This window comes from Dendropsophus ebraccatus, chromosome 7 (genome assembly GCF_027789765.1).
Source record: "Dendropsophus ebraccatus isolate aDenEbr1 chromosome 7, aDenEbr1.pat, whole genome shotgun sequence".
In the NCBI taxonomy this organism is placed as follows: Eukaryota; Metazoa; Chordata; class Amphibia; order Anura; family Hylidae; genus Dendropsophus; species Dendropsophus ebraccatus.
Window position 1 is genome coordinate 35,164,564 of NC_091460.1, and position 24,561 is coordinate 35,189,124.

Genomic DNA, 24,561 nt, shown 5'->3' on the forward strand with positions numbered 1-24,561 from the left:
ACCCCACCCAACCTGGAGACAAGATTGGTGCGGTCTCTGGACGAAAGAGGCTGTATTTTTCTAAAGCTGGATAACCTGCTGGGTTTGGGGGGTCCTTGGGGTTTGATCCTGTGACATTGAGGTTGCAGGGACATTCTACGGCCTCCCTTCCCTGCTTGCGCTCTGCAGGGTTAGCGGTCGCTGACCGACACAGTGTGGAGTTAGTGTAGGGACTCCACACAGTGGACCAGGGGACCTGCAGGTGGTACATGAGGCAATATGGTTTGATCAAATTATATACCAACATCCTGGCGTTGGTTTTAAATGTAGCCGAGGCGCATTAGTGTCAGCCATAGGTGTGAGGTGCAGCAGCTCCTTTCTCTTTTTGTCGGTATTTTATTTTTCTATTTTCTGAGTGGCTAGCACTCCTCCTTGTAAGATCCATGTGACCCCAATTAGCAGGAATCACCTGTGCACACCTCCTATCCTTTCCATTCTACGTGCAGGAGCAATGGTGAGTAGTAAGACCTTGTTCACACTTGTGTTGCTTTTTAGCCCCGTTCTCTGCCGGCGGCACCTGCTGGGTTTGGGGGGGCCCTTGGGGTTTGGTCCTGTGGAATTGGGGTTGCAGGGCCATTTTATGGCCTCCCTTCCCTGCTTGCGCTCGCTCTGCGGGGTTAGCGGTCGCTGACCGCCATAGTGTGGAGTTAGTGTAGGGACTTATGTGAACCAGGGGACCTGCACGTGGTACATGAGGCAATATGGTTTGATCAAATTATATACCAACATCCTGGCGTTGGTTTTAAATGTAGCCGAGAGGCATTAGTGTCAGCCTTAGGTGTGAGGTGCAGCAGCTCCTTTCTCTTTTTGTCCCAACCTCTTTAAGAGAGCTTGCTAATAGTAGTTTGCTTTGTTCATTGGCTGACGGCTGGTCTTTTTCCCATAAGCCAATTAGTAGGTAAATAAGCATTCCTAGGAGCGCTCATTACCAATCAGCCCATGTTAAAGAGCCCTCAAAAACCCTAAAGTGGTCAAATGGGCTAAATAAATTACATGGCATGGGGGGGGGGGGCTAGTCTTCAGGATTCCATCTCCATAGTCCTTTCCAGTGCTGAGATACGACTTTTTAATATATGTAAATGAGGCTCAAACACCCATGGGGGCAATCCCCAGCAGGGTAAAAGCCCAGATAAGTCTTGCCCATGTCCTCTTTATCTAATGGCTGCCAGTCATATGGGTTAGGTGGATGCAAGTGGGTACAGAAGAAGCAGAAACCCCATGCCCATTCACTTCAAGTTTTTCCAAAAAACTAGGTGAAGGTGAAGAAATCAACACAAGAAATGCAAAGCAAATTCACTTTTTTATTTATTAAAGGACAAATTGCCTTCTATTGCTGAGGGGTGACCTCTTCCTGTGGAATTGATCGTTACTTTACAAAGTCCCTGTCTAAAGTTCAAGTGCTCCAATACATTCTTTTTTTTTTTTTGAACAGTAGAAAAAAAACCAACGTAATAATGACCTACAAGGCATGTAACTACTCGCACTCGTAAATGCACAGAATGCAAATCACCATTGCTTTGTTCAAGGTTCAAAAAAAACAAAATAAAAAATACCCAATTAAAGTTGCACAATTTTGGGGCTCAATAACCTTTGAGGTCACTAGTACATTTTGATCAACGTCTATATATATATATATATATATATATAATAAAAAAAGTACATGTATTTTTGTAACCGCTCACTATATGTATATAAAAAAAATCCTGCGGTTAATTTTGGTATTTTGGACCAAGTGTGAACACTAGACGTCTTGAGTCGACTATATCATCTTTTCCTGAAGAACTTTAAGCTCTTTTTTTTTTTTTTTCATCAAATATAGAACATACACCTGCACCAGAATCACGGCAGACAGATTGTAAGTTATAGAATGCCCTTCTGAAAAATTCATTTCAAAATAGAGATGCTATTTTTTTTCCAGAACTGTAAAAGCCATAGAAATGCAAAAAAATATGTTATTTTTTTATTATTTTTAATTTATTATTTTAATTTTTTTTATAAATGTTTCCTTGTATCTCCTCTGCTGTCTTCTCTGACGTAAAGCAGCCTAGTATGTGCGACGTTTCGCAAAAGTAAACAAATTGTACTCGCCGAGACAAACACACCCCGCAAAAAGTGAGGTTAAATAATTAAGAAACTAGCTTAAAATAGTAGTCCCCCTCCCTCTGTGTATTTATTGAGCAAAAAAATATATTTAGGCACTCGCTGTCAGCACTTGAAGGTACAATTTCCCCTCCCCCCGTCTCTATAGGAAACCTGTTGAGTACATTCACATCTATTTAGCTTTGTACGTGTAGCCTCACATACTAGGCCGCGTAGCAAATACAGCAAGGTGGAAACACATTTTTAATGCTCAGTCTTTATCTTTGTCCATTTCATTAACTAACAGGTGACTAGGCCGCAACTCTTTCCACTGGGCTCCTTGAAGAAGGGCAATGGCAACAGAAGGCACACTTCTACCAGGGAGGAACGCCTTATCCTACAGAGGCGATGAGATTCAGTTGTTCTCTATTTCTTCCAGATCCAGCTCCTCGCAATCTATAGGAAATATGGTACTCTCACAGTCACTGAGGTCTTCCTCACTTTCGCTCATGGTTGTCTCTCTTGAGCAGTTGATGAGGCAGGTTCCTCCGTCCGTAGACTCCTTGACGGGGCTTGAGCCAGGAGTGATGATATTCATATGGTCGCTGGAATCGCAGGGAGAGGAGACGATGGTCTTCAGGTGGGGATCTTCTTCTTCTTCTTCATCTTCATAGTCCAATGAGCACAGGCTTTTTGAAGTCTGTAAAAGACGAAGGAAAAGAGCATTACTACGGGAATATAGTCTTAAGACTCGGAAGTTTAATTCACGGGTGGGGGAATCACATCCGGAACACAGACAATAATATTAGTCTATATGGCTACAATAGATCCATCTCAATGTCAATAAGGACTTCATTTGCAAAGTCTAAAGCTGAATAATTTGTAGGTTGACAATCTCTCTTCTAAATTATATAAGTGCTCGGAGTAGTTGTTACTTCTCCTACACATGGAATGTTATTCGGCAGAAGATGACAATGAGTACAGAACTTTAATATCAACTAAAAAAAAGCCTTAAGTTAGCCATATACATTAGTTAAGTGTCGGAAAAAACCTGCCAACCATGTTATGTGTATGGAGGCCTCCAGACATCCAACACGGCTGGAGAGTCAGAAAGCCCCAATACAAAACATATAAGATATGGGTCTGACAAATGGAGGTCAACTGCCTGCTTTCAAGTAGATAAACCATCATGTGTATGGAGGGATCGGGAGAGGGGGGTGCACCATGTGTTAGTAGCTAAGGCTTGTGACCACCAGGTTATGGAAGGGCTGAATAGCCGCCTTATTATGGCTAAATGTATAGCACTGTTATATGGCACCATAATGTATTCAGCATTTAACACAGCATTCTGCTGCTTTTAGCGCCCCCATTTCTGACCACCAGAGCTTTCCCTGTCCACCATGACCGCTATAGAAGGGCATTTTAGGTTCCTGTTTATTATCCTAGCATGAAGCCAGTAGCCGTGAACGGCAGCGGCATTCTGAAAAGCTGTTATTGCTGTTTCAGCCTAAATTAGTTTATAATGTTTACAATGAAGAAAGGATTAATTAATTCCCAAATTATTTTCTAACCGACTTCTACTTCATGTGCTGCCAGATTCGCAGGAACGGTGGAGCTTTTCAAAGGGATTATGTAAAGCGTAAAAGAAAAATCACTCGCTGGCCAACTCGGTACATAAAACCTGATTTAGTATTTGCACAAGTGCTTCTGGACTTAAGAGGGGTGTGAGCAATTTTTAAATTGAATAGAGTGCATTAAATTCAGCACACAGCTCCCTTGTAGCCCCCCATACTCCTCAGTCAGGTTATTAACGCTAATGCAAGATAAAAACACGTGAACAAGGGAAGAGCTGTGTCTTGTATGGATATCTAAGGCAGAAAATTGCGATAAAACAGTACTTCAAAAATTCAATCCCACTCATTTAAGGGTCACTTAGGTCCACCTTAAACATTCCAGAATTACTTTTTTTAAGTTAGAGAACACTTCAAAAAGTTTCAACAAAGTCTAAATTATGACCAGTTTAGATTTATTTAAGGTATAGCCGTATTAGTCCTGGATAGGGAATGATGCTCAGGAAACAAAATTACTTATGGCAAGACTGGAGAGCTCCCTTTAGATCCAAATGAAATGGTTCCACTAACGTAAGGGTGGCCAATAGATTTGCATATATGTCATTGACAATCTACCAAGTGAGACACTGGCCCCTCCTTGGAGATGATAAACCTTCAGATGTGTCTTCTTTTGCCCCCAGACTATTGTGTTTAAAACATCAAGTCGTGTATGGGTGGCATTGTTGTCTAGGATTATGTAAACCGATTATTGTGGAGCAGCCAAAAGCGAATGAACTTACTCTACCCTAAATGCAAGTCCAAAGTCTGACGTTGCCATCGCTCTACCAGTTCCATCCTGAAAAATGTAGTTAACAGGTGGAGAGGCACATTGGCAGTGAACCACTTCACTTGTAACATCTTAATGCACACCTTAAGACATTATTGGAACAAATCCCTCTAAACAAGAAAACTAAACAAGTCGGGCATGCACCAACAAGAATACAACATAACTAATGTGAAGTAGAACAGGCCAAAGCAAAGAGACAAAGGCAATAGTACTGGGAAACAAACAGCTTAAGTGGCATCATTTTTATTTATTTATTTTTAATCTCACATATATCTTAGGATATGGTAGACCTGACTCATTTAAGGTGGGACAAAAAAAGTTGATAATACTTTCTTCCCTTCGTCGCACTTCCTCCTGCCCCTCTCACAGCATATAGTCTCAGACTGCAGCTGCATGTCCCTCCTCTCTATTTACTATACACTGAATTTTAGTTGACTGAACAGGTCGAACTGCAAAAATCATATATTAGCATATTTTACAGATCTATGCAATAAAAATAAACATTATGTGTTAAACCTCAACACATTAAGGGGCATTTTTTATAGCAAAATTAGATGTAATTAAAAAAGATAAGGAATAAATTCTCATAACGTGACACTTTCCCGCCACCATAGCATGGAGTAACGCTCCGACAGCTCTGCCTCAAGTCAGATCACACAACAAATACTTGCACAACAGGGAAGAATTTCATTTAACCAGAGAAAAGGCTTTACAATGACTTCAAGACATGCTGGGTGTGGTAGTAATGTCTCGGGTTTTTTTTCCTTTATCAGTGACTCTGTCTATCAACACCACAGGCCATGTTGTACTGTGTATTTTTTTTATCCATTCTTCAGGTCCCCCTAGACTAAACTCCAAGTCCATTGTCAAATGAGACTTCCTGAACCTTGAGAAAACCATTCTTTACAGTCAACAAGATGATGAACTTTTTTTTTTGTCTACGGTTGAGGCTGGCAGACTGCACGCAAAATAAATAGTCCCCACCAGTTCTACAAAACAGAAGGGATCCCAGGACTCTTTTCAGCTGAGGGGAAATGCATAGTCTGTACTGCAATGGCAAGCTGAGGCATGACACCATCTGAAGACCTGCAGGCATGTAATTGGCATATTACTATTCGACAGGCAAACAGTACTTTATTAATAGGCCGGGATTACATTCTTCATCATGACAGCAAATTAAAAGTGCATCTACTGTTGGCCGTTTGGTGGAATGTCTGGGTTAAAGTGCAAGTCACAGAAGATAAATTAGATTTGCTATATTTTTGCACAGCCAGCTGTTGTGACTTTTCAAAGGAAATGACTGTGAAGACAGGCCTTGCATGTACACACACTTACCACTTTAATTCAAAGGTACTCATACAGAGGTTGGAGAATGTCTATATTTTAGAAGGGGGCCTTGACAAAAATCTGGACTCAAAGAGCCCACTGGCTGGGATCCCCCTTGGTCAGCTGTAATTTGCAAGCACTTACAGTATATACAGTATAGTGCACATTTAAGGCAATTGGTAAGGTCCTTAAATGCAGCAGGCATTAAAGAAAAATTCAACAAGAAATCAGGATGGGGCCTAAAGGGCATATTACACGGCCCAGGCTTCACTCTAAACTAGCACGGGTCTTAGATTGGCACTCGTTTACAGAGCCCATTACACAGCTCGATGATCGTGTGGTCAGGGCTGCAAAAATAACAATCGGTGGACTATTCATGCCGAACTTTGATTTAGTAAGCTGTCAACTGTACATTCTCTATTTGAAGGGGAGATGTGCAGCTGACAGACTATTATTTTTTGACCAGTCAGAATTGAGCGATCAGCCATCGAGGAAGCATTTGCTCATTCACCAGCTGATCACTGGCCCTATTACATGGGGCGATATCTACCCGATTTGACAAATAGGTCCTTTGCTGAACACCCACATCAATATTTTTTTTTAACAAACATATAGATGGACATTACCTAATCAAAGATAGGACATAGATAGCTGGATAGATGGATATGATACACAGAAAACTAGGAAATACTACATTGGCAAATACATATAAGAAGAGAAAGAGAAGATGGAAAAAATGTACAAATAAATGCCTTCCAATGGTATAATTTCATATAATCTCCAGTCTCATAAATTGGTCACATTGACTGGCCATTAAACTACTGAATATTTTAAAATATATATATTTATGAAACACAATCAAATAAATGCAGTTTCTCTTCAAACACGGACTAATAACTCTTTGCCCTCTTCGATACGGCCCAATTGTGCACAAGCCGTTGGCTACATTTTATGTTAATGACTAAATTAAATTACGAAAGAGAGAAGCTCATTCTGGGTTCATCAATTCTGAAGGTATTGTCTCGAAAAGAAAAATCTGAAGCCGCACATAAAAAACCTCCAGATGGAAGAAGTCCAACCTTCCCGACACAAAAAAAACTTCTATGGAAGGGGGAAAAAAAAATAAAAAAAGCTGAGGCATCTAATGAGACGTCTTTTCTTGTGCAAACCCCTGAAGCTCTCACCCTGGAGCCTTTCATTTGCTGTGAACACAGAGCACAGAGGCTCACTTCATTAAATGCCATTTTGGGCCTAATTTCACATTGTGATCTCCTCCTCTGCCGTTTCTAAAGGCTACGGAGCAGCAGATGCTCGACGTGGATGCCACCTCCAGAAGCGGTTTCATTCAATGTTCCGAAAAGAAATAGGCTTCAAACTTTCATTCAGAGCTAAGTACCCCCAGTGTGTTTGTTCCTGTCAGAGCACAAAGTGCTGGCTTGTCTACAGATCACTTTTGATTCCTGATTATCATCTCCGAGACTGGCCTTTAGTGCTATCGGCTTTCGTTTTTTTTTTTTTTTTTCCCCAAAGCCTGCTGGAATTTGAACTCTAAATGGGTATCCTCCTAGGCAACAAAAGATAAAAAGGAGGCCTTTGACTGTTCATGCGTTGCTGAAAAGAATGGGGTCTAAGCCCCTCCCAAAGCGAAGTCCTGTCAAGCACAGCACACTCCGCATTTCGGCATGTCCTAGTTGCAAAATAGCCACTCATTCAATATGGACAGTGTGTACTTGGCCATTCAAAAAAAAAAATAAAAAAAAAAAATGGAGGGGGGGGGGGGTTCAAGAATTCCTCAGGTTGCCTGTTCAGTAACCAAATGTTGAGCCAGTGAATGGATAAGCTTTCTAAAGGGGCCCCCAAGCTTTGCGCACTGAAGGGATTTATGGATGTATTCTCTAAGCAAAGAATGGAAAATAAACATTAACACTTAGACCCACGCTCGGCATAGTTATTGGCACATGCCATCTGTGTTCTAGTTTGACAGGCTTTGTCTGAGGGGGCAGGAACACCCCCATACTAATGCCCCCCGCCTCCATTCCTGTTCAGCAGGGTTAATGGTGCAGATATAACCATGAACATCATTTATAGAAGCTTTTGACCATAAACTAATATGCATCTCAATACTTCTCAAGCAGATTGACTGCCATGTTGGAGTCAAAAAGACAAGATTATTTCATTGAAGCTGAAACATCTGAAAATCAAAGCAGAATTTAATTGAATTCACTTAAAAGTTAATTTAACTGACATATAGGAGGGCAACCTTCCCGTCTCGGTCAAGCAGTAACTCCGCCATTGGTAAATAGATATCATCAGTATATATGTTTGGACTTCAGACCTAAAAGTTCTGTGTTCTTGGGTTGGAGTACACATACATATATTCTAGTAAAATGGCCCAAACGTAGTCACGGAGTATGTTCAGGCCATTGAAGTCAATGAAGCCAGTGCCTGTCCATGTTTGAGGATGCTGACATATACGAAAGATGTATTGTGATGTGAACCTATACTTACCATGTAAAGTTGGTCGGAGGCATTGGATAATTGTTGTGGGAAACCTTTTAAGTGTCCAATGGCAGATCCTCATTTTTAGGTCTGCTGTCATCAGAAACACAGTTTGGATAACTTTTTCCTTAAAGAAACTGAATTATAGGTATCTAACAGCACAGCGTTTATAACTACCCCAATAAAATCTGGACTATTGGCCAGTCCAAGAATAAATGTTAATGGGGTCGTTGGCCACTTAGAACATCTGGAACAAGGCAAATGCCCATAAAACAGTTGCTTAGACTAAAAAATACTATAAAAACTTTAAATCTTCACTTAAACAAATAGTGTAATATTGGCAGAGTTCTTTTAACTCAATGACTATTCTACAGAGAGTCATACACGGAAAAAAAATTCTTTCCAGTGAATGACACTTCCCCCCCTCTCTAGAAGGGAACGCGCCAAGTTTCCCCCTCATTAAACCCATAGATATTTTGTAACAAGCACATTCTGTCAGGCCACACCACTTTTCTATAGGGGATGTGACAAGTGCCGGCAGCTGCTAGATCAGGCACTTTGCTGCACAAGAGATGAGATGAAAGGACAGCTGCCGTCCAGGGATGGGGCGCCCCCGAAGTTCGCCAAATTAACTCTTCAAACTCACATTGATATTCTGCTCTTGGCGGGAGACCCGACACTGGTGGCCTCCTCAGCATGACAAGAGGGCAATGAATGAGGAGGCGGCAGGTCCTTTCAGTTCTGCTCAAAGTATCACTCTGAATACTTGCATACTAATGAAAGAGGTGGTGGACGAGGCAAAATCGGAAAGAGGGTGAATGAGAATTGGCAAAATGTTAGAAGGTAGGAAATCATACGCATGTCCCGAATTTACAATGTATATCCATCCATAGCTGGGAGAAGAGTCCAGAAGTTTCCTCCAAACAGACTGTGCTCATAAACTTTAACCTTACCTATGCCAAGAAGTCGTCTAGTTCTGTCACCGGGTGCTCTGTAAACCAGATACACATGTAACCTCTATGTAAAGGAGGTTTAGGTGACCAGTTTTAGGGCTAGGCAGTCAATTGGGCTTCACATCTCCCGTTTTCTTATCCCCATCTTCTCTTATTAGGAAATTGACTCACCTAGTCAAAAAGGACAAAACCACATCTATGTGTGGATGTGTGGCTTCATCCATGGGAAGTGCAAATACAGAAAGGAGTTGGCCAATATATAACAAACATTTCCATTCCATACACTATGATGGGTCAAATATAAAAGGTTAATTAGCTTCTATCTCACCAAGACATTATACATAAAGGCTCCTATTGCCAATGGATGGGATATGTAAATATCTGATGGTTTCAAAGAATAGAAGGTGTCGGCAGTTACTTGACTGGCCCATTGGGACACTTGCTGCTTCCTCTACCATGTAGAGGCTAAACAGAAGGTAAACATATGAGAAAACTACTAATAAATCATGGTAAAGCCCTGATCAGTTTCTTTTATGGTGCATCAAAGTGCTTCCAAAGTAAAATAATATCTCCTCCAGCTGTGGCCTAAATACATAGCAATCTAAATATAAGAAATAATACCATGAGGAGCCTATAGGGGGAAAAAGGGAACACAGTGTTAGTTCCTACCACCAAATACCTTCTTATTTTAAGACCAGGGAGACTTGGAGATTGTAAACATTTTCCTTCACTCCATATTAACGCCAATAAGGATGGTTTAACGTGTTGACCCCGCCCACGAGGGGACAAATCCAAGCTAATTACCTATAAATCATCCCATTACAAATAGTTCTTCAATGTTATATATTCAGCACAAGATCTTCCACTTGCTTGTTCTCATTATGGAGACACCCATCCTGACCTTGTTCTGTTCTCTCATTTAGAGAGTTGAGAAGGAAGAAGCGTTGGAGAAAAAAATTGACTATGAAAGCAAACTAGGGCAGGATATATAATAAGAAAGTTTCTTCTAAGTGAAAGCAAACATATCTTGAATATGGTGGTAAATTGTATAAAGAATAATAAATGTTAGAAAGGTCAAGAACAATTGTGTTCTGTAAGCATTAAACTAAAGGAGGAGACCGAAAGTGTGCTTACAAATCTAGTGGGCATAGAATCGGGTCCACCCATACGGACCCCTTTACAGTTCATCCTTAAATACAGTAACAGAGTAATCTCGAATTACAAGCAATGCAACCTAAGATGGAGGTGTCAGCTCTGCTATACTTATCTATATGCAAAACCTTTGCAAAATACATATCTCTAGAGGAGATGGAAATGCAAGGTCTAGCAGTTTGTGTAGAATGAGCTGGGGGATCACATGTAGGTTTTAATCATGCTCATTTCCTGCAAAGTAACTTGCCCAGGCCTCATAAAGCGATATGCAGATAACACGTGTCACAGGCAGCACTGTACGAGCTCCACACAGCTGCCTCTTAAAGAGTTTATTACTTACCCTAAACGAGCAAAACCAACTTTCCTAAGGATTCTGGGAACCTATAATAAAATATTATGTTTTTATTTCCCCCCTCGCTACGTGTTAGAGGTTCACCACCGACGCATCCCTGTAAATATGAGCTCTGGGTAATAAAAACACAGGCCGCCCTGTCAATATAATACTCGGCTCGGAGGTGTTCCTGTCAGGATGTCTTGTTTTGGTCACTGTTATGGCAACGGGCTTTCCTTCCAAGGTCTCCAGCGAGAGATCCTGTGACTGACATCTTGCTTCATCTGGTCGCTGATGCTTGTTATTACTATAGCGTTTCTGTTTAGTCATGATAAATTAAATAGAAGGCTGTCAAGGCTGTGAAACTGGAGCGGGCAAAGTTCTGGTGGAGGAGCCGAGCGGCATCCATCTGCTAAGACAGTGACACGTTCTCATCTTCCATGTGTCTTACAGCCCTGATCAGCTCCTCTTAAGATGGTTCATTAATTAGTTCTTACAAAGTAAAACTATATCTACGGCCTAAATACACAAGTACTCTAAATATAATAAATAAATAAAAATACCATGAGGAGCCCATAGGGGAAAAAAAGGGGAACCCAATGTGTTAGTTCCTACCGCCACATACATCTCATTATAAGACCAGGAGGGCTTGGACCTTGCTAACCTTTCTCCTCACTCCTTTGGAGCCAATAAGCATGGTCTAACTTGTTGACCCCACCCACGATTAGGTCTAACTAAGGGTGCGTTTACACAGAAAGATTTATCTGACAGATTTTGGAAGCCAAAGCCAGGAATGGATTTAAAAAGAGGATAGATCCCAGTCTTTCCTTTATGACCTGATCCCTGTTTATAGTCTGTTCCTGGCTTTGGCTTCAAAGTTCTTTCAGATAAATCTGTGTAAACGCACCATAAGCTAGATCCATATTTTTAATTTCACTTAACAGAATAGTGTTCTATCCTACTTTTAAAGGGGATCAGCATGTTAAAATAATGAAACCTGCTGACACCTACGTATTGCGCACAGGGTGCTGAGGAGGAAGTTGTGTCTCTTACCTTCCTTCCCGTTCCCGAGCAGTTTTAATGTAGGCCTTGCCCCCGCCCCACAGCACCAGTCCGCCCCTTCTAATAATTATCAGTTGAGCAGGCTGAACGAGAATGGTCTAGATCAGTGCTCTGGGGTCATACCTTCATCCTCCGCAAATAGGGGCAGATTTGTCTGACCTGCTGTTAGTTCCCCTTTTATGAAGTAGAAAAAAACTGGCACCCACTTTACACCCAAAAAGATGTTACAATGGGCTCTGAACGCAATAAAATTAGTGTGTTATCAAAAATACTTGGGAGTTGTGTTTTATAGGCTATACACAACTGGATGGCCCAAAGACAACCTAAATTTGTACTCCTATACCATTTCAAACAATGTATAAAAGTCTGGCTTGAGTCCAACCTCTGGTACCCCCAATGTTTCTGGGGCCAAGATCTTGCCACTCTTCTACAAAGGGTAAAATAAAATAAAAAATCTTCTCCACCATCATATATAATGTCTGCAAAATTGTGTCTGGGGTCTGGCTAGCAGCTCTATTGTTCCCCTAGTCCCCATTCGCAGGACAAGTATGTGCTATTCTATGTCAACAAAGAGTTAAACGAATGCATCTTTATCTACCATCATCCCGTTTTGCATGATGCAATAAACGTGATATCATCATGGTCAGCAATGCTTCTAGGTCTCCACCATATGTAAGACTTTAGCATATGGCAATCTAGGCCAACATATGGCACTCCAGCCTTTATATTACGCCTCCCTGCATGCTGTGCAGACCAGTACCAGCTGCACAGCCTCGCTTTATGGCAATGATGTTATACACTTTCAGTTCCCCTTTTTTTCCTCCTTCTGGATCTAACCCTGCTCTTGTCGGACTGAAAGCCTGCCAACAATAAGCAAAGAAGGGGTTAATTTTTCACGGTTGTCAATAGCCAAATTCAGCATGTCTCCCATTGTCCGTAAAGACGCAAGTGACAGACATTAACTAAACTTAGAACCTTGAAAACAAGGGGGGAAAAAAACTGGAAGTCCAGGTTTCCAGCTTAGATACAATACAATTGCAGACAGCAGACTGTGCATGTCAGAGATCAGGAAACGCGGGGTGAGGCAACTGTCCATGCCAACAAAGTGTCAACAGTATCCATAGCGTTTAACCCTTCTCCATGGAAAATAGAGTCACTGACCGAAATTAAAATAAAAATGAAAGCACAGTATATAAAGGCTACACTGTAACAGCAGCCGTCCCGGTCTTGAAACGCGTCAACTATGCAGAGAATGCTGCCCCACTGCTATCCAGGTGCTATTTAAGGAAATTCCTGGAGATTTATTCGATTGAAATAGCGTTGGCGATTATGCGGGGTAACTTGGCACTGAACTACACGGCACGGTCGTGAAAAGCTGTCTAGACTGAAAGCTGCCATGATTAATGAATTTGGCAAAAATCTACAAGGATGGCAAACATTTTACATAGACCAAATGGAAACTAGGCTCGGCCTTTCACCCACCGGCAGCGAGTGTTTGATGCCAACTTTTCAGGTTTATCACTTAAAGGGCGTTTCCACCTTAAATCAGAAATTCACCTGTAAATACAAGTTCTTAAGCCGTGATATTCTGTAGAACTCCATTCTATAAGTAGTTTTTGGTAAACTAGTTGGAGGACAATGAAAACCAATATGGCTGCCATGTCTAAGCAGCAATATGGCGTAAAATTAGTGACCACTCCATACCTGTTTTCCCCCCAACTTTTAAAACTAAAGAAAAAAACTTAAAGGGATTATCCAGGGTGTCAAAAAATAGTGCTACCGGTTGTGTGTGGTATTACAACTCAGCTCCATTCACTTCAATGAAACAGAACCACAGTAACACACACAAACTGAGGACAAGAGTGGTGCTCCTTCTAGAAAATAACACCTATGTTTTCTTTATTATTGAATTACCCCTTTAAGTGATGACAGACAAGCATTTCGAGGGTGAACTTCCCCCCACCCCCCCTAAAGAGTCCACGCCAGTATTTTCTCAACAATGGTTTAGATATTGGACTTTATGCCTCTTCTAGAATAGGCTCATTGTTTGTGCTCGACAGGCTAGAGCATGCAGAACAAAACTATGGAAAATCACAAGATTGCCCGAGCCAGCAATCTCATATGTTTATCACAGTCAGAAATAGATAGAGATACAAGGACAGAGCGGAGGGGGGGGGGGACACTTAACACTGTAGATGTCACCGAGAAACTCAAGACACTGCACCCAGAAAAGCAGTAAAGGTCAAGAAAGCAGCAGCTGGAGCACTGTCTTCAGTATGTTCAGATCTACATCAGTATGTTCAGATCTACATCAGTATAGCAGTAATATAGTCCTGTGCTCATACATGTTAAAGGGGCATTCCATCTAAAAGTGGGGCTACATAGTGACTTGTAAGGCACATGACATAACTCTAACGCTGGGGATTTGACTGCTATCGGCTCAGCTCATAGCTCCTAGTCAATGTCAAATACATCAAGAGGTGAATTTCTAATTATAAGGTCCTTAAAGGTGGAATTCAGAATTTAAAGGGAACCTGTCATCATGAAAATGCTTTCTAACCCGTCAACATCATGTTATAAAGCAGAAAGTACTGAGCACACTGATATATATCTTTATGGGAAAGGATTTAGTCTCCGTCTCGTCTCCGATCTTCAGTCTGCGATGATGTCTTCGGACGGCCGGGCCGAATCCCTCCGAGCGTCCTGGGTGCCGGCCGCCCTCTTCAGCGTCATCGGCTGCTCAGCCGCGATTGGCTGAGCCAAACTGTGCTCAGCCAATCGTGGCTGAGCATCTGATGACGCTAAAGAGGGCGGCCGGCACCCAGGACGCTAGGAGGGATTCGGCCCGGCCGTCCGAAGACATCATCGCAGACTGAAGATCGGAGACGAGTCAGCACGTGACAGGTATGTATAGCGCACCACACTTCCAGGTACACGGGTGGGGGTGGTGGGACACGGGGAAGGGGGCCATTCACAGACATAACATACATTACAAAGTTGTATAACTTTGTAATGTGTGTTATTCTGTCAATAATTCTTTAACGCCGCACTAACCCTTTAAGGTGGCCATACCATTTCAACAACTATTGGCTTAAAAAAATAATTCAGCCAAAAGTTATTTCTCCTGGCCCCCATACTCTTCCCTATGGATGAGGGGTAAGTCGCCACCAGCCTGCTCCCTTCGAAGACAAAAGGGTCATGCATTGGAAATCCATCAGGCCTAACCCTTCTCTCCATAGACATCATCTGTCGGTGGAGAGTCGGAAGGCCCCCATACACCTTATACTGTTGGCTGATCCTTCCACCGGCGACGGGTTTGGACAAATATCTTTTATAGGGACTTAAAACCATATTTAACTGGCTCTACCAAGTTCTACAAAAGCAATTGAGAATCATACAACATAAGGGGTAATACGTTAACCTGACCAGGGTGACGACCTGATACAATCTTTCTATGAACCAACAGTATATGAATAGGATGGATATGAATGTCACCAAGTGGATGAACATTGCCCAGGTGGATGATTCCTTAATGCCCAACATGCTATAATGGCCCACCAATGACTAATAAGTCTTCTTAGGGTTTGATACCATGTGTCCAAGTGTCTATAGGCACCTCACGTGAGAACACTCCTGGATGTGTTGAACCTCCAGGGCTCTACAGCCTGAAGCGGGGCATGGTGCTTAAAACACCAACAAAATGGGCTGAAAAACCACTGGATGCAACATTTTTTCTATGCTGGGTATATGTGAACTCACCCCTAAGGTAATTGTCCAGCTATAGGCTGCTTATATAACAATCTCTGCTCAATCATCCAGACAGGGATATTTGCTAGAAAGTAAATGAACTCGAAACATTCGGGAGGGAGGAATTTCGAGTAATCCAGCCTAAGAGTTATTCTGTTTTGCTGTGTGTATATAAAGCGGAGGAAGGGGATGATGCAATAAATCAGAGATTATATAACAAACACAGAGGAAACTGGCCCCAACACATCTGACTCACATTTTAGATATTTTTACAAAGCCTGTCAGGTTTCCAAAGCGGAGAGCGATTCTGCATCCCCAGCACAATCTTTCCCCAATATGAAACGTGGGCATTTTACACACTGCACCTGGCTCTGCCGTGACAAAGCCCGGCCAGGCCTACTACTCTTTCAGGCCAGGCCTACTACTCTTTCAGTGCAGAGACGTCTAAAGGCCAAGAAGCAGAGTCATGTTACACCCGTCTGTGTACTGAAGGCCAGCTCTGCAGTTACGGGGCCAGATGAGGTTTGCGTATGGTGGCTTCTTGGTATAAAGGCAGATCTGCGTGTCTTGGAGGTCAGAGGAGTGGAGGGGTGAGAGCACGCCAGAAAATACTCTGGACGTGTTCTGATATTTCACTGGGAGACAGAGAACATAAACAGTTATGTTTGGATTACAAACACACATTAACCCTGTGCACTGCAAGAATTTGATAGAGGCGAGGCCTAAGAAGCCGTATATTAACGGGCAACTCCAATTACTAGCCATATTAACCCTAATGATGCGCTATACCCTCCCGAGGTAAAGGGTCAACAGACATTTAAAAATTAATTCATTCATCAATCTAATTTTTATGACTCTAAATAAAAAGTTTAAATCTCCTCGTGGGAGGAGTTTTCTTACATACTCTCTGTCCCCCCCTGCTGGCTAAAGAGCTAAGCAGTGACCATTGTGGTCACAGAAGAACTTGGGGAAACCAACAAGCAGAACTATAATACTGACCCTTATAAGTAAGAACATAAAGGGTATGATAACTGTGGGGAGTTGTACAGTCACAGAGCCAAAGATTTTCTGCCAATTAATAGCAATTTTCATCAAAATCGTACAGATAGTGGATTCAACTTCAAGTCAGGCCATCAGCATAGAGGGTTAAAAGGGTTGTCAATGCCTATCTTCAGGGTAGGCAATCAATATAAGATTGTTGAGGAGCTGTACGAAAGGCGGCAGCTGCCCCTTCTGATCCACAAAGGTGCGATGAGTCGGACCCCACAGATCTATAACTAAAAACCCCTTTAAGACCCTATTCATACTTTCCCTTGTGTATTCGATTGTATGAATTGAGAAAAGCTGCTAGCACATACACGGAGCATATCCATAGGCCCCCGTGCCTAAAATTACCCAATGTATGCTACTGTATGGCCATACAGCAACAAAGGTCAGAGGCTTTACTATGCAATCTATACCTCCGTTGGAGGCTGAAAACGAGATGTGAACAAAGCTTTATACTGACCTACCTCCACTCATTCATAACGATTACCTAACACTTACATATACCTTACATGGAAACCATGAATTGCGTAGGGTCAGCTGTAAGGAAAAGATAAGCTATATAGCGGTATATAGTAATATAGTTTATCACTGTACAGCCGTATAATAACAGGGCAATAATCTGAAACGTCAAGGGAAATCGTTTGCAGGAAACCTGCAATCTGGTGCCCTAGATCTCTCCTTACAACTAAGCAAGGTGTGTGCTGTGTACTGATCAAAGGGGAAGCCGGAGATTAAAACGTAGCAGCAGCTGCTTCAATGGATAAAAGACAGGTGTGTTTGTGTACAACTTTTAACCCTTGGAGCCAAAATAGCACGCATTTTATCATTTATCAGCCGCCTAAAATTACATTTTTATGTAAAAATCTCAAGGCTTGCTCCATTTTGAAAAAATATGAATACTAATGGGGATGTCGGCCAGGAATGAGAGAAATCTGTATGACTGCAGGCATTGAAAATGATTATCTGGTTTACCATCCGAGTGGGAAAACGCACTGTCAGTGCACAAGTCATAGATCATTTCTTACACTCTGAGAAGCAATCACATTAGAATTCAGTTTTCTTTAAAAACATTCAGCTTTTTGACGGTCTAGTCCAAATAAATTCAAAAAGAGGAAGGTGGAAAGTAGCGGTATTGCTAGTGGTAGTAGTGGTGTAAAGTGGTATTGCAGATGTGAAATTCAAAATTCTGGCACTAATTAAAAATCCTATATATTGCAGGGTACTATGTCTGCTTTAAAGTGACTGTACCACCAGACCCAGGCTGAAGCACTGGAAGCGGGCCAACCCACCCTTAGTGGGAAGAAACTCCAGCCCCTCCATGACGTGACTCCATTAGAATCAATGGAACCCTATCATAGAGGGGCTGGGGTTTCCTCCCACTAAGGGTGGGTCGGTTCGCCTCCAGTGCTTCAGCCTGGGCCTGGTGGTACAGTCACTTTAAGGATTGCTTAACTGTAGAATAGACTCTCCCCACATCTGCGCAACATTATCAACAATATGGCGACAATTCAAAGTTGTGCAACTCTGAATAACTGTATTAAATTCCATTACCACGCACAGTCCTCTTCTACTTTATTTAGGCCCGGCGCTGAATGCAGCTCTGTGCTATAACAGACCTCTACCTTATGTAGCTTGATTTAGTTCCATGCAAAACTTAAACTTCTCACCCCCTGAAGACAGTGTTTGGACTGTACTCTTCATTACAAAAATACCACTACAAGGACTGTCTCTGTACTATAAACACAGACATTTGCTCTGTGAAAGCATAAAAAGGAAATCTCACATGTTATGGGTCACGGACATTGCAGCATTTCCTCCGTGAAATCTAAACACTAAGCTGATGCATGCAGAGAAGAAATGAATGACGCTACAAAAAAATGGAGATAGAGTCCAACAGATCAGCTGCCAAAAATACTAAAATGACCTATAACTATAGACCCTATATATTCATGAGGCCCTGCTAATTTTGGAAGACTACTCATGGTTAGAACATGCAAATAATCTCTCCTCCAAAAGGAAGAATCACCTAATGGTGACTTTTTTATATTATGGAAAAAGTTTTTGATTACTTTGATGGTACCCATGTATAGAACGGCGCCGTAGAGCAACAACATATACACACACACGTGTTGAGCATTGCCAAATGTTCCCCTATGGGGAGGGGGGAGCTGCAGCAAAACTGCTCTGGCACCAGCTTTTCCCCCTTAAAAAAAGGGTTGGGCTGCGAAAATCCATCATGTCTGACTTTAATCTTCATCAGCATCACATGTCGGTGGAAAATCAAGAGGTCCCCATATACCTCAAACTGTCTCTGGAACCCACCGCTAGGTTTGGTTGACTTTTATAGGGAAGGTTTATAGGCACCGTTAAAAGGGTTTTCAGGGGTAGACATAAGTCTCCCAACACTGCTGTATCTCATTAGGAGAATCAATATTCATCCAGAGTTGGCCCTGGAAGAAGATTTTTGTTGGATTACTTTGGGTGATACCTCTAGATTACCCACCAGGACACCTGGGAAACAGAGAAAGTGTTTGTTGAAAATGCTGTTTTGTACGAAATTGTTGATCATGAGAAAATTGATCTCCTCTCAACCTCCCTGTTTAGTGGAATGGAAACAATGTGTGAGATAGTATGAGTGAGATAGGTGAAATAGGAGGTGTGATTGTTATTTTCCCTCCTCGTGCATGGACCGGGGTGGGGTTGGGGGGGTTAGGCCCGGGTGGATTGTATATTTCTGTATCAACTTGTCTTTTTGTATTGGATATTTAATGTTTTTTCATGTGGAAATGTTTTTGTAAAATAAATTTTTTTTGAAATGCCACTAAATTCTCCAGTCACCATCAAATGTCAAGCTTTCGGGTTCAAAGAACATTACCGAACCCAGTTCGGCAAGTTTGCTCAACACTACTCAAGGCCAAAACAAAGTTTTTGTATAATTTTGTTCAGAGGACTTCATGGGGCTGCCACAGAGGTACAGTACATGAGGCATCTACTTCCATGTGCCTCAGTGGAGACTGCATGGCCCTGAACTAAGGAAGGACAAGGCTCTTCTATGTGCACATGACCTATACGACTAGTGACAAACCTGCAAACAAAAATATCATGTACTTTAAAGCAACTCTGCACCCACAATCTGACCCCCCCCCCCCCCAAACCGCTTGTACTTTCTGATAGCTGCTTTTAAAGGGGTTATCCAGTGCTACAAAAACATGGCCACTTTTCCCCCTACTGTTGTCTCCAGTTCAGGTGTGGTTTGCAATTAAGCTCCATTTACTTCAATGAAACGGAGTTTCAAAACCCCACCCAATCTGGAGACAACAGTAGGGGGAAAGTGGCCATGTTTTTGTAGCGCTGGATAACCCCTTTAATCCAAGATCTGTCCTGAGGTCTATTCTGCAGGTGATACAGTTATTGTTTTAAAAAACAACTTTTAAACTTGTAGTCCTGTGTCAAATTGGCATGGCCTAGAGTGTGTATGCCCTAGGATTGCAATGCCCCTCTATCCCTTCTCATCACTAGGAATGCCCCTGGGCGGGATTTTTTTCTATTCCTCACCTGTCTGAATACTGCACAGGTGCCTTAACGATCCAGCTCATGTGCGGTGTTCAGACAGGTGATGAATAGGAAAAAATGTTCCAGGGGCATTCCCTATGAAGAGGTTGGGGAGGAGGGACGGAGGGGTGTTGCAATCCTTTGAAATAGGCACTCTAGGTCATGCCAATTTGACACAGGGCTGCAAGTTTAAAAGTTGTTTTTTTTTCTGAGAATGAAACTCACAGGGGCTGCTAAAGCAACATATTACTGTTTGTTCTGCACAAGCTATTTGCAAATCAGAAAAAAAGAGGAAGTACGGTTTAGTGGTTAAGATTCACTGACCCATAGTGACTTTACAACCAAATAAAAAAAAAATAAAAAAACTTTTGGATTTAGACCGACTATCCCTTAAAGGTGGCAGAAAATAAAAATACATTGTGGTAAACTTTTATTACTACAAGTGACCTATGTGGCTTACATTATAGTTACAAGGTGGCATAAAAAAATCACATGCCTTATGACACTGTAGGAATGGGTATATACAGATCTATAGACTAGTTCTAAGGTGTGGCAAATATCTACCAAGCCTTGCAGTAGCTGGCACTAGTCTCATCTAAAGTCCAACGCCTCTCACAATAATATAATGTACGGTAAACCATCATATGAAAGATAACTTCGCTATCAGAGCTATACGCACGCCATCCGATGAAAGTCCACAGGGCTAGGGTTGGACATTTCAAAGAAAATAGTATAAAATATAAGTTTACAGACACAAAGCAATAAAGTCACGGTGGCCAATTGTGTAGGAGGTACAAGGAAAGACTTCCCTGCAATTATACAGTACTTAAGATTGCACCAAATCATGAAAGTCAAGCTCCACCAACCATCCAAGTGTTCTGCAGCAAGTCAATGGTTCTCAATTGGCCAAACTGGTCTGAGGCAAGCCAAGGGAAGTAGGGGTGCAGAATGAGGACAGGTAATGACTACTTAACATAGTGCCCGAAGTCAAGAGGTAAAGAGTGGAGGTGTGGTCCTTACAAACTGCTACAACAAAGTTGCCGGACCTTGATTAAGACACGATGTTTGATGGTGTCTAAAAATATTTGAGTAGATATCACCCTTAATAATCTAAAGTATTCTAAGGTCACCCTGAACGATGCCATGTAGGTATTCCTCAGGCTGTACAACATATTTTCGACAGGTATGCATCATGTATTGTTACTCCAGTCACCTCTTAGCTAACCAGAAACGCAAGATACACCGGAGGGTCATGTAAAGTATGTGATCACAATTAAGACTTTACCAAGGGAAATTTATCTGTTTGATCAGTTATGACTTCGCGACAGAGTGACCACATTCTGAAACGCTTTAAAGCCTTTCTAGAATTACCTTATGTCACCTGCCCGTCAACTTCCAGGGAGAGCGAACAAAAGGTCTGAAACAGCAGCACAGACACTCACAGAAATGAGTTCTCAATGAAGCTGGAACTGGAGAAGACAAGTGCCAGAAGAAAGTTATACTAGCTGGTCTTATCACCACTAAATAGCCCAGAGTACGAGGGGTTATCTAGAATTAGAAAAAGTTTTTATTCCAAAAGCAGCATCACCCCTGCCCTCAGGTTGTGTGTGGAATTACAATGTAACTCTATTCACCTCATACATATGGATCTGCAATACCACACACAAACTGTGGACAAAGGTGGCACTATTTCTTATTTTGGATAACCCCTTTAAAGAGCAATTTAAAATCTAGAAATTCAGGTGCCTGCACTTAACGCAGGAAGTTGCTGTATACTGAGGCCGTCCTTATTTAGACCTACTTTACAACTTTCACAGTCATGCGTGGTTTTCGTAGGCAAAACTATTCATCGGATTAGTGCCACCGATATAGTTCATTTGTCATTGTTTCTCCACCTCATAGATTTTAAATGGGTTCCCTGCTAATTATTAGATTGGGTCTCTTAATTAGAAAGTAATCCCAAAGTATCTCACCTGCTAGGATCACCAGCAATGAGCCATAATCTTTGGGTAAACCTTGTAATAATGATTTAATTTAGCTACAGTGCCCCCACTGGAGGGATTAAGCATTACATAGCACCCAGTCAAACCAATGGGTTGTCTGTATAATGCAGGACAGGACAGGTCCTCCACAGCAAGAGACTTTCTTTGGTCTCTACTCTGGAAAAAGGAAGATTCTGAACAAAGGAGGCCTTATAGAAATGCAGACCTGCTTACTGAATTGTACGAAAATGAATTTCCTAAACTGGACAAACCTTTTAAAGACATGCTTATAAGTTGCCTTAAAGTGCAATTTTCTTGAAGTAAAATTTCCATATAAGAGAAAAGACCTTGAATTTATTTTAATATTAGCATGTATCAGGGCGATGCATCTGCAGCTGAGCACAGCTGATAGACCTGTCACACTTACATTACAACCCCACTGTTGCGATTACAAGCCGCTGTCATATGTAAGAGACCACAAAGTCACTGTCATCTTGAAAGAGAACTTCGGTCACTCGGTACGGAAATGAGTCACCAGCTGCTGAAAACAGAACCACCTTATCTAGGTCTCTGCTCTATAGGATTTCTATTGCAGCAGAGCTGGGTTAAAAAGGAAACAATATTTCATTTCGAAATTTCTGTGATTGATCTCTCAGTGTTAGAGACGACCATATGGCGTGCAACAGCGCATTTATTATCTTACGTCGTAAATGTAAGACAGGACCAGGAGTCATCATGCTCTTAAAATATAACAGGGGGAATTTACTAAAACCAGTTCTACCGATGTGGGATTCAGTAGATTCATTAAGGGGCATAAACAGGATAATTTTCTCTCTTAGGCCTCATTCACACGATCCGTGCCATGATGACCGGAGGAGGCTCGTGGCACGGATCCTCCAAAGTGCAGCTGCATTCACTTGAATGGTTCTAAAATTGTCCTGGCCGCGACCATGGTCATTTTTACGGGCCGTGTGAATGTTGTGAATGTTATAAATAAATAAAATATATACCTCCAATACCTCCTATAGAGGTGGTCATTCAGCTGATCTTATATGGAGGTCCTGGACCTGGTTTCAAAAGTCTGGGAAAGCCAAGTGGGAAAGCCAAGTGACAAAGTCGGTCAGAGATAGTTCAGTGGACAGTTATCTCACCTGTCCATGTCCAAGTCCAACATTCATGTGTTCCTCCTAGGGGTAGAGGACTGGGAATCCTCAGCTGGACTGATCTGGCACTAGCATATCCTTCAAGAACATAAATATCGGGCAGTGAAAATCCATCCAGGGGTGGGAGGCCCCTTCCATACAGCTTATTCTGCCAACCAAAACCTTCAGTCAACTTTAGTATATCTTAGGACTCCGCGTTGTATACCCCTCAGTTGCTCCATGTGGAAACGTAGGAATAGTTTGCCTGACCATACCATGTCCCATGTCAATGGTGTTTACTTTTCCAGGAAGAATAAACAGTGAAGACGACAACTACAGACAAGCTTAATGAAAACGTAAACCCATACTACTAAAAATGGCCAGTTATGGGACAAGATGGCTTCTTATAAATAACTATCTACTAAGGCTAGTAGAGGTTTTACATTCCATATGATCCACTTTATGAGAGGACATTTGTGTGTAGTTGTCTATATATATCTAACACAAGGTCAAATATCTTTTACTATACTATATAGCACAAGGTGATACTACTAGGGTTCTGGCTGCTGACTGAACTGAGAAAACTGGCATCCTGGTTATGAAACACCCAACATTTTTTTTTATTTTTCTTTTCAAAAGTTATTTTGGCAAAATATAGAACACAGATAGTATCATATATATATATATATATATATATATATATATATATATATATATATATATATATATATATATATTGTACTACTTGCTTGTGAGCATTAAAACTCAATCTGAAAGCAAGAATGAAATGTGCTTGGGAAAAAAACAGAAGAGAACTTTTCCCATGTGCAGAGATAACAAGTTCTCAGATTCTGCAACACAGTTGTGAACATCAGAACAGCGAAACGTGAACTGTCTCCGTCTGAAAGAAGATTCATGCATGAGCCGCCACGCTGTAGGAGCCAATTTGTCACAAAAAAAAAAGAAAAAAGTAAAAAAAAAGTTGCTTTTTACCGAGTGAAACTTCTTAAGTCTTCAAGATTCTGCTAGAACTGCTGGATAATGGGACAAGTCCCACAGGGACGCCACATTTTCCGGCGAGGTCAAACAGCTGTCTAAAAAATTAGCTGAAGTCTTTAGCTTAACCATTAGGTGGAACGTATGAAGGTCTTTCATTCACAGGGTCGTGTTTGTCTGTTTCGGGCTGAAACTTGATCCACACCTTGGCTGACATTTCGCTGGAGATACAGGTGGCAAGTACCAACTGCAAAATC

General features: G+C 41.7%; 1 protein-coding gene across 5 annotated transcripts in view; it reads right to left on the reverse strand.

Annotated features, from left to right (window-relative positions):
• Nucleotides 1-1,320: 1,320 nt before the first annotated feature.
• The window catches only part of FAM53A (family with sequence similarity 53 member A), a 61,033-nt gene continuing 37,792 nt past the window's right edge, over nt 1,321-24,561 (reverse strand). For all 5 annotated transcript variants that reach the window (XM_069977278.1, XM_069977276.1, XM_069977275.1 and 2 more), the window contains one exon: nt 1,321-2,818. In XM_069977278.1, coding sequence (XP_069833379.1) covers nt 2,534-2,818 — 285 coding nt within the window. In that variant the 3' untranslated portion in view covers nt 1,321-2,533. The remainder of the gene's footprint in view (nt 2,819-24,561) is intronic.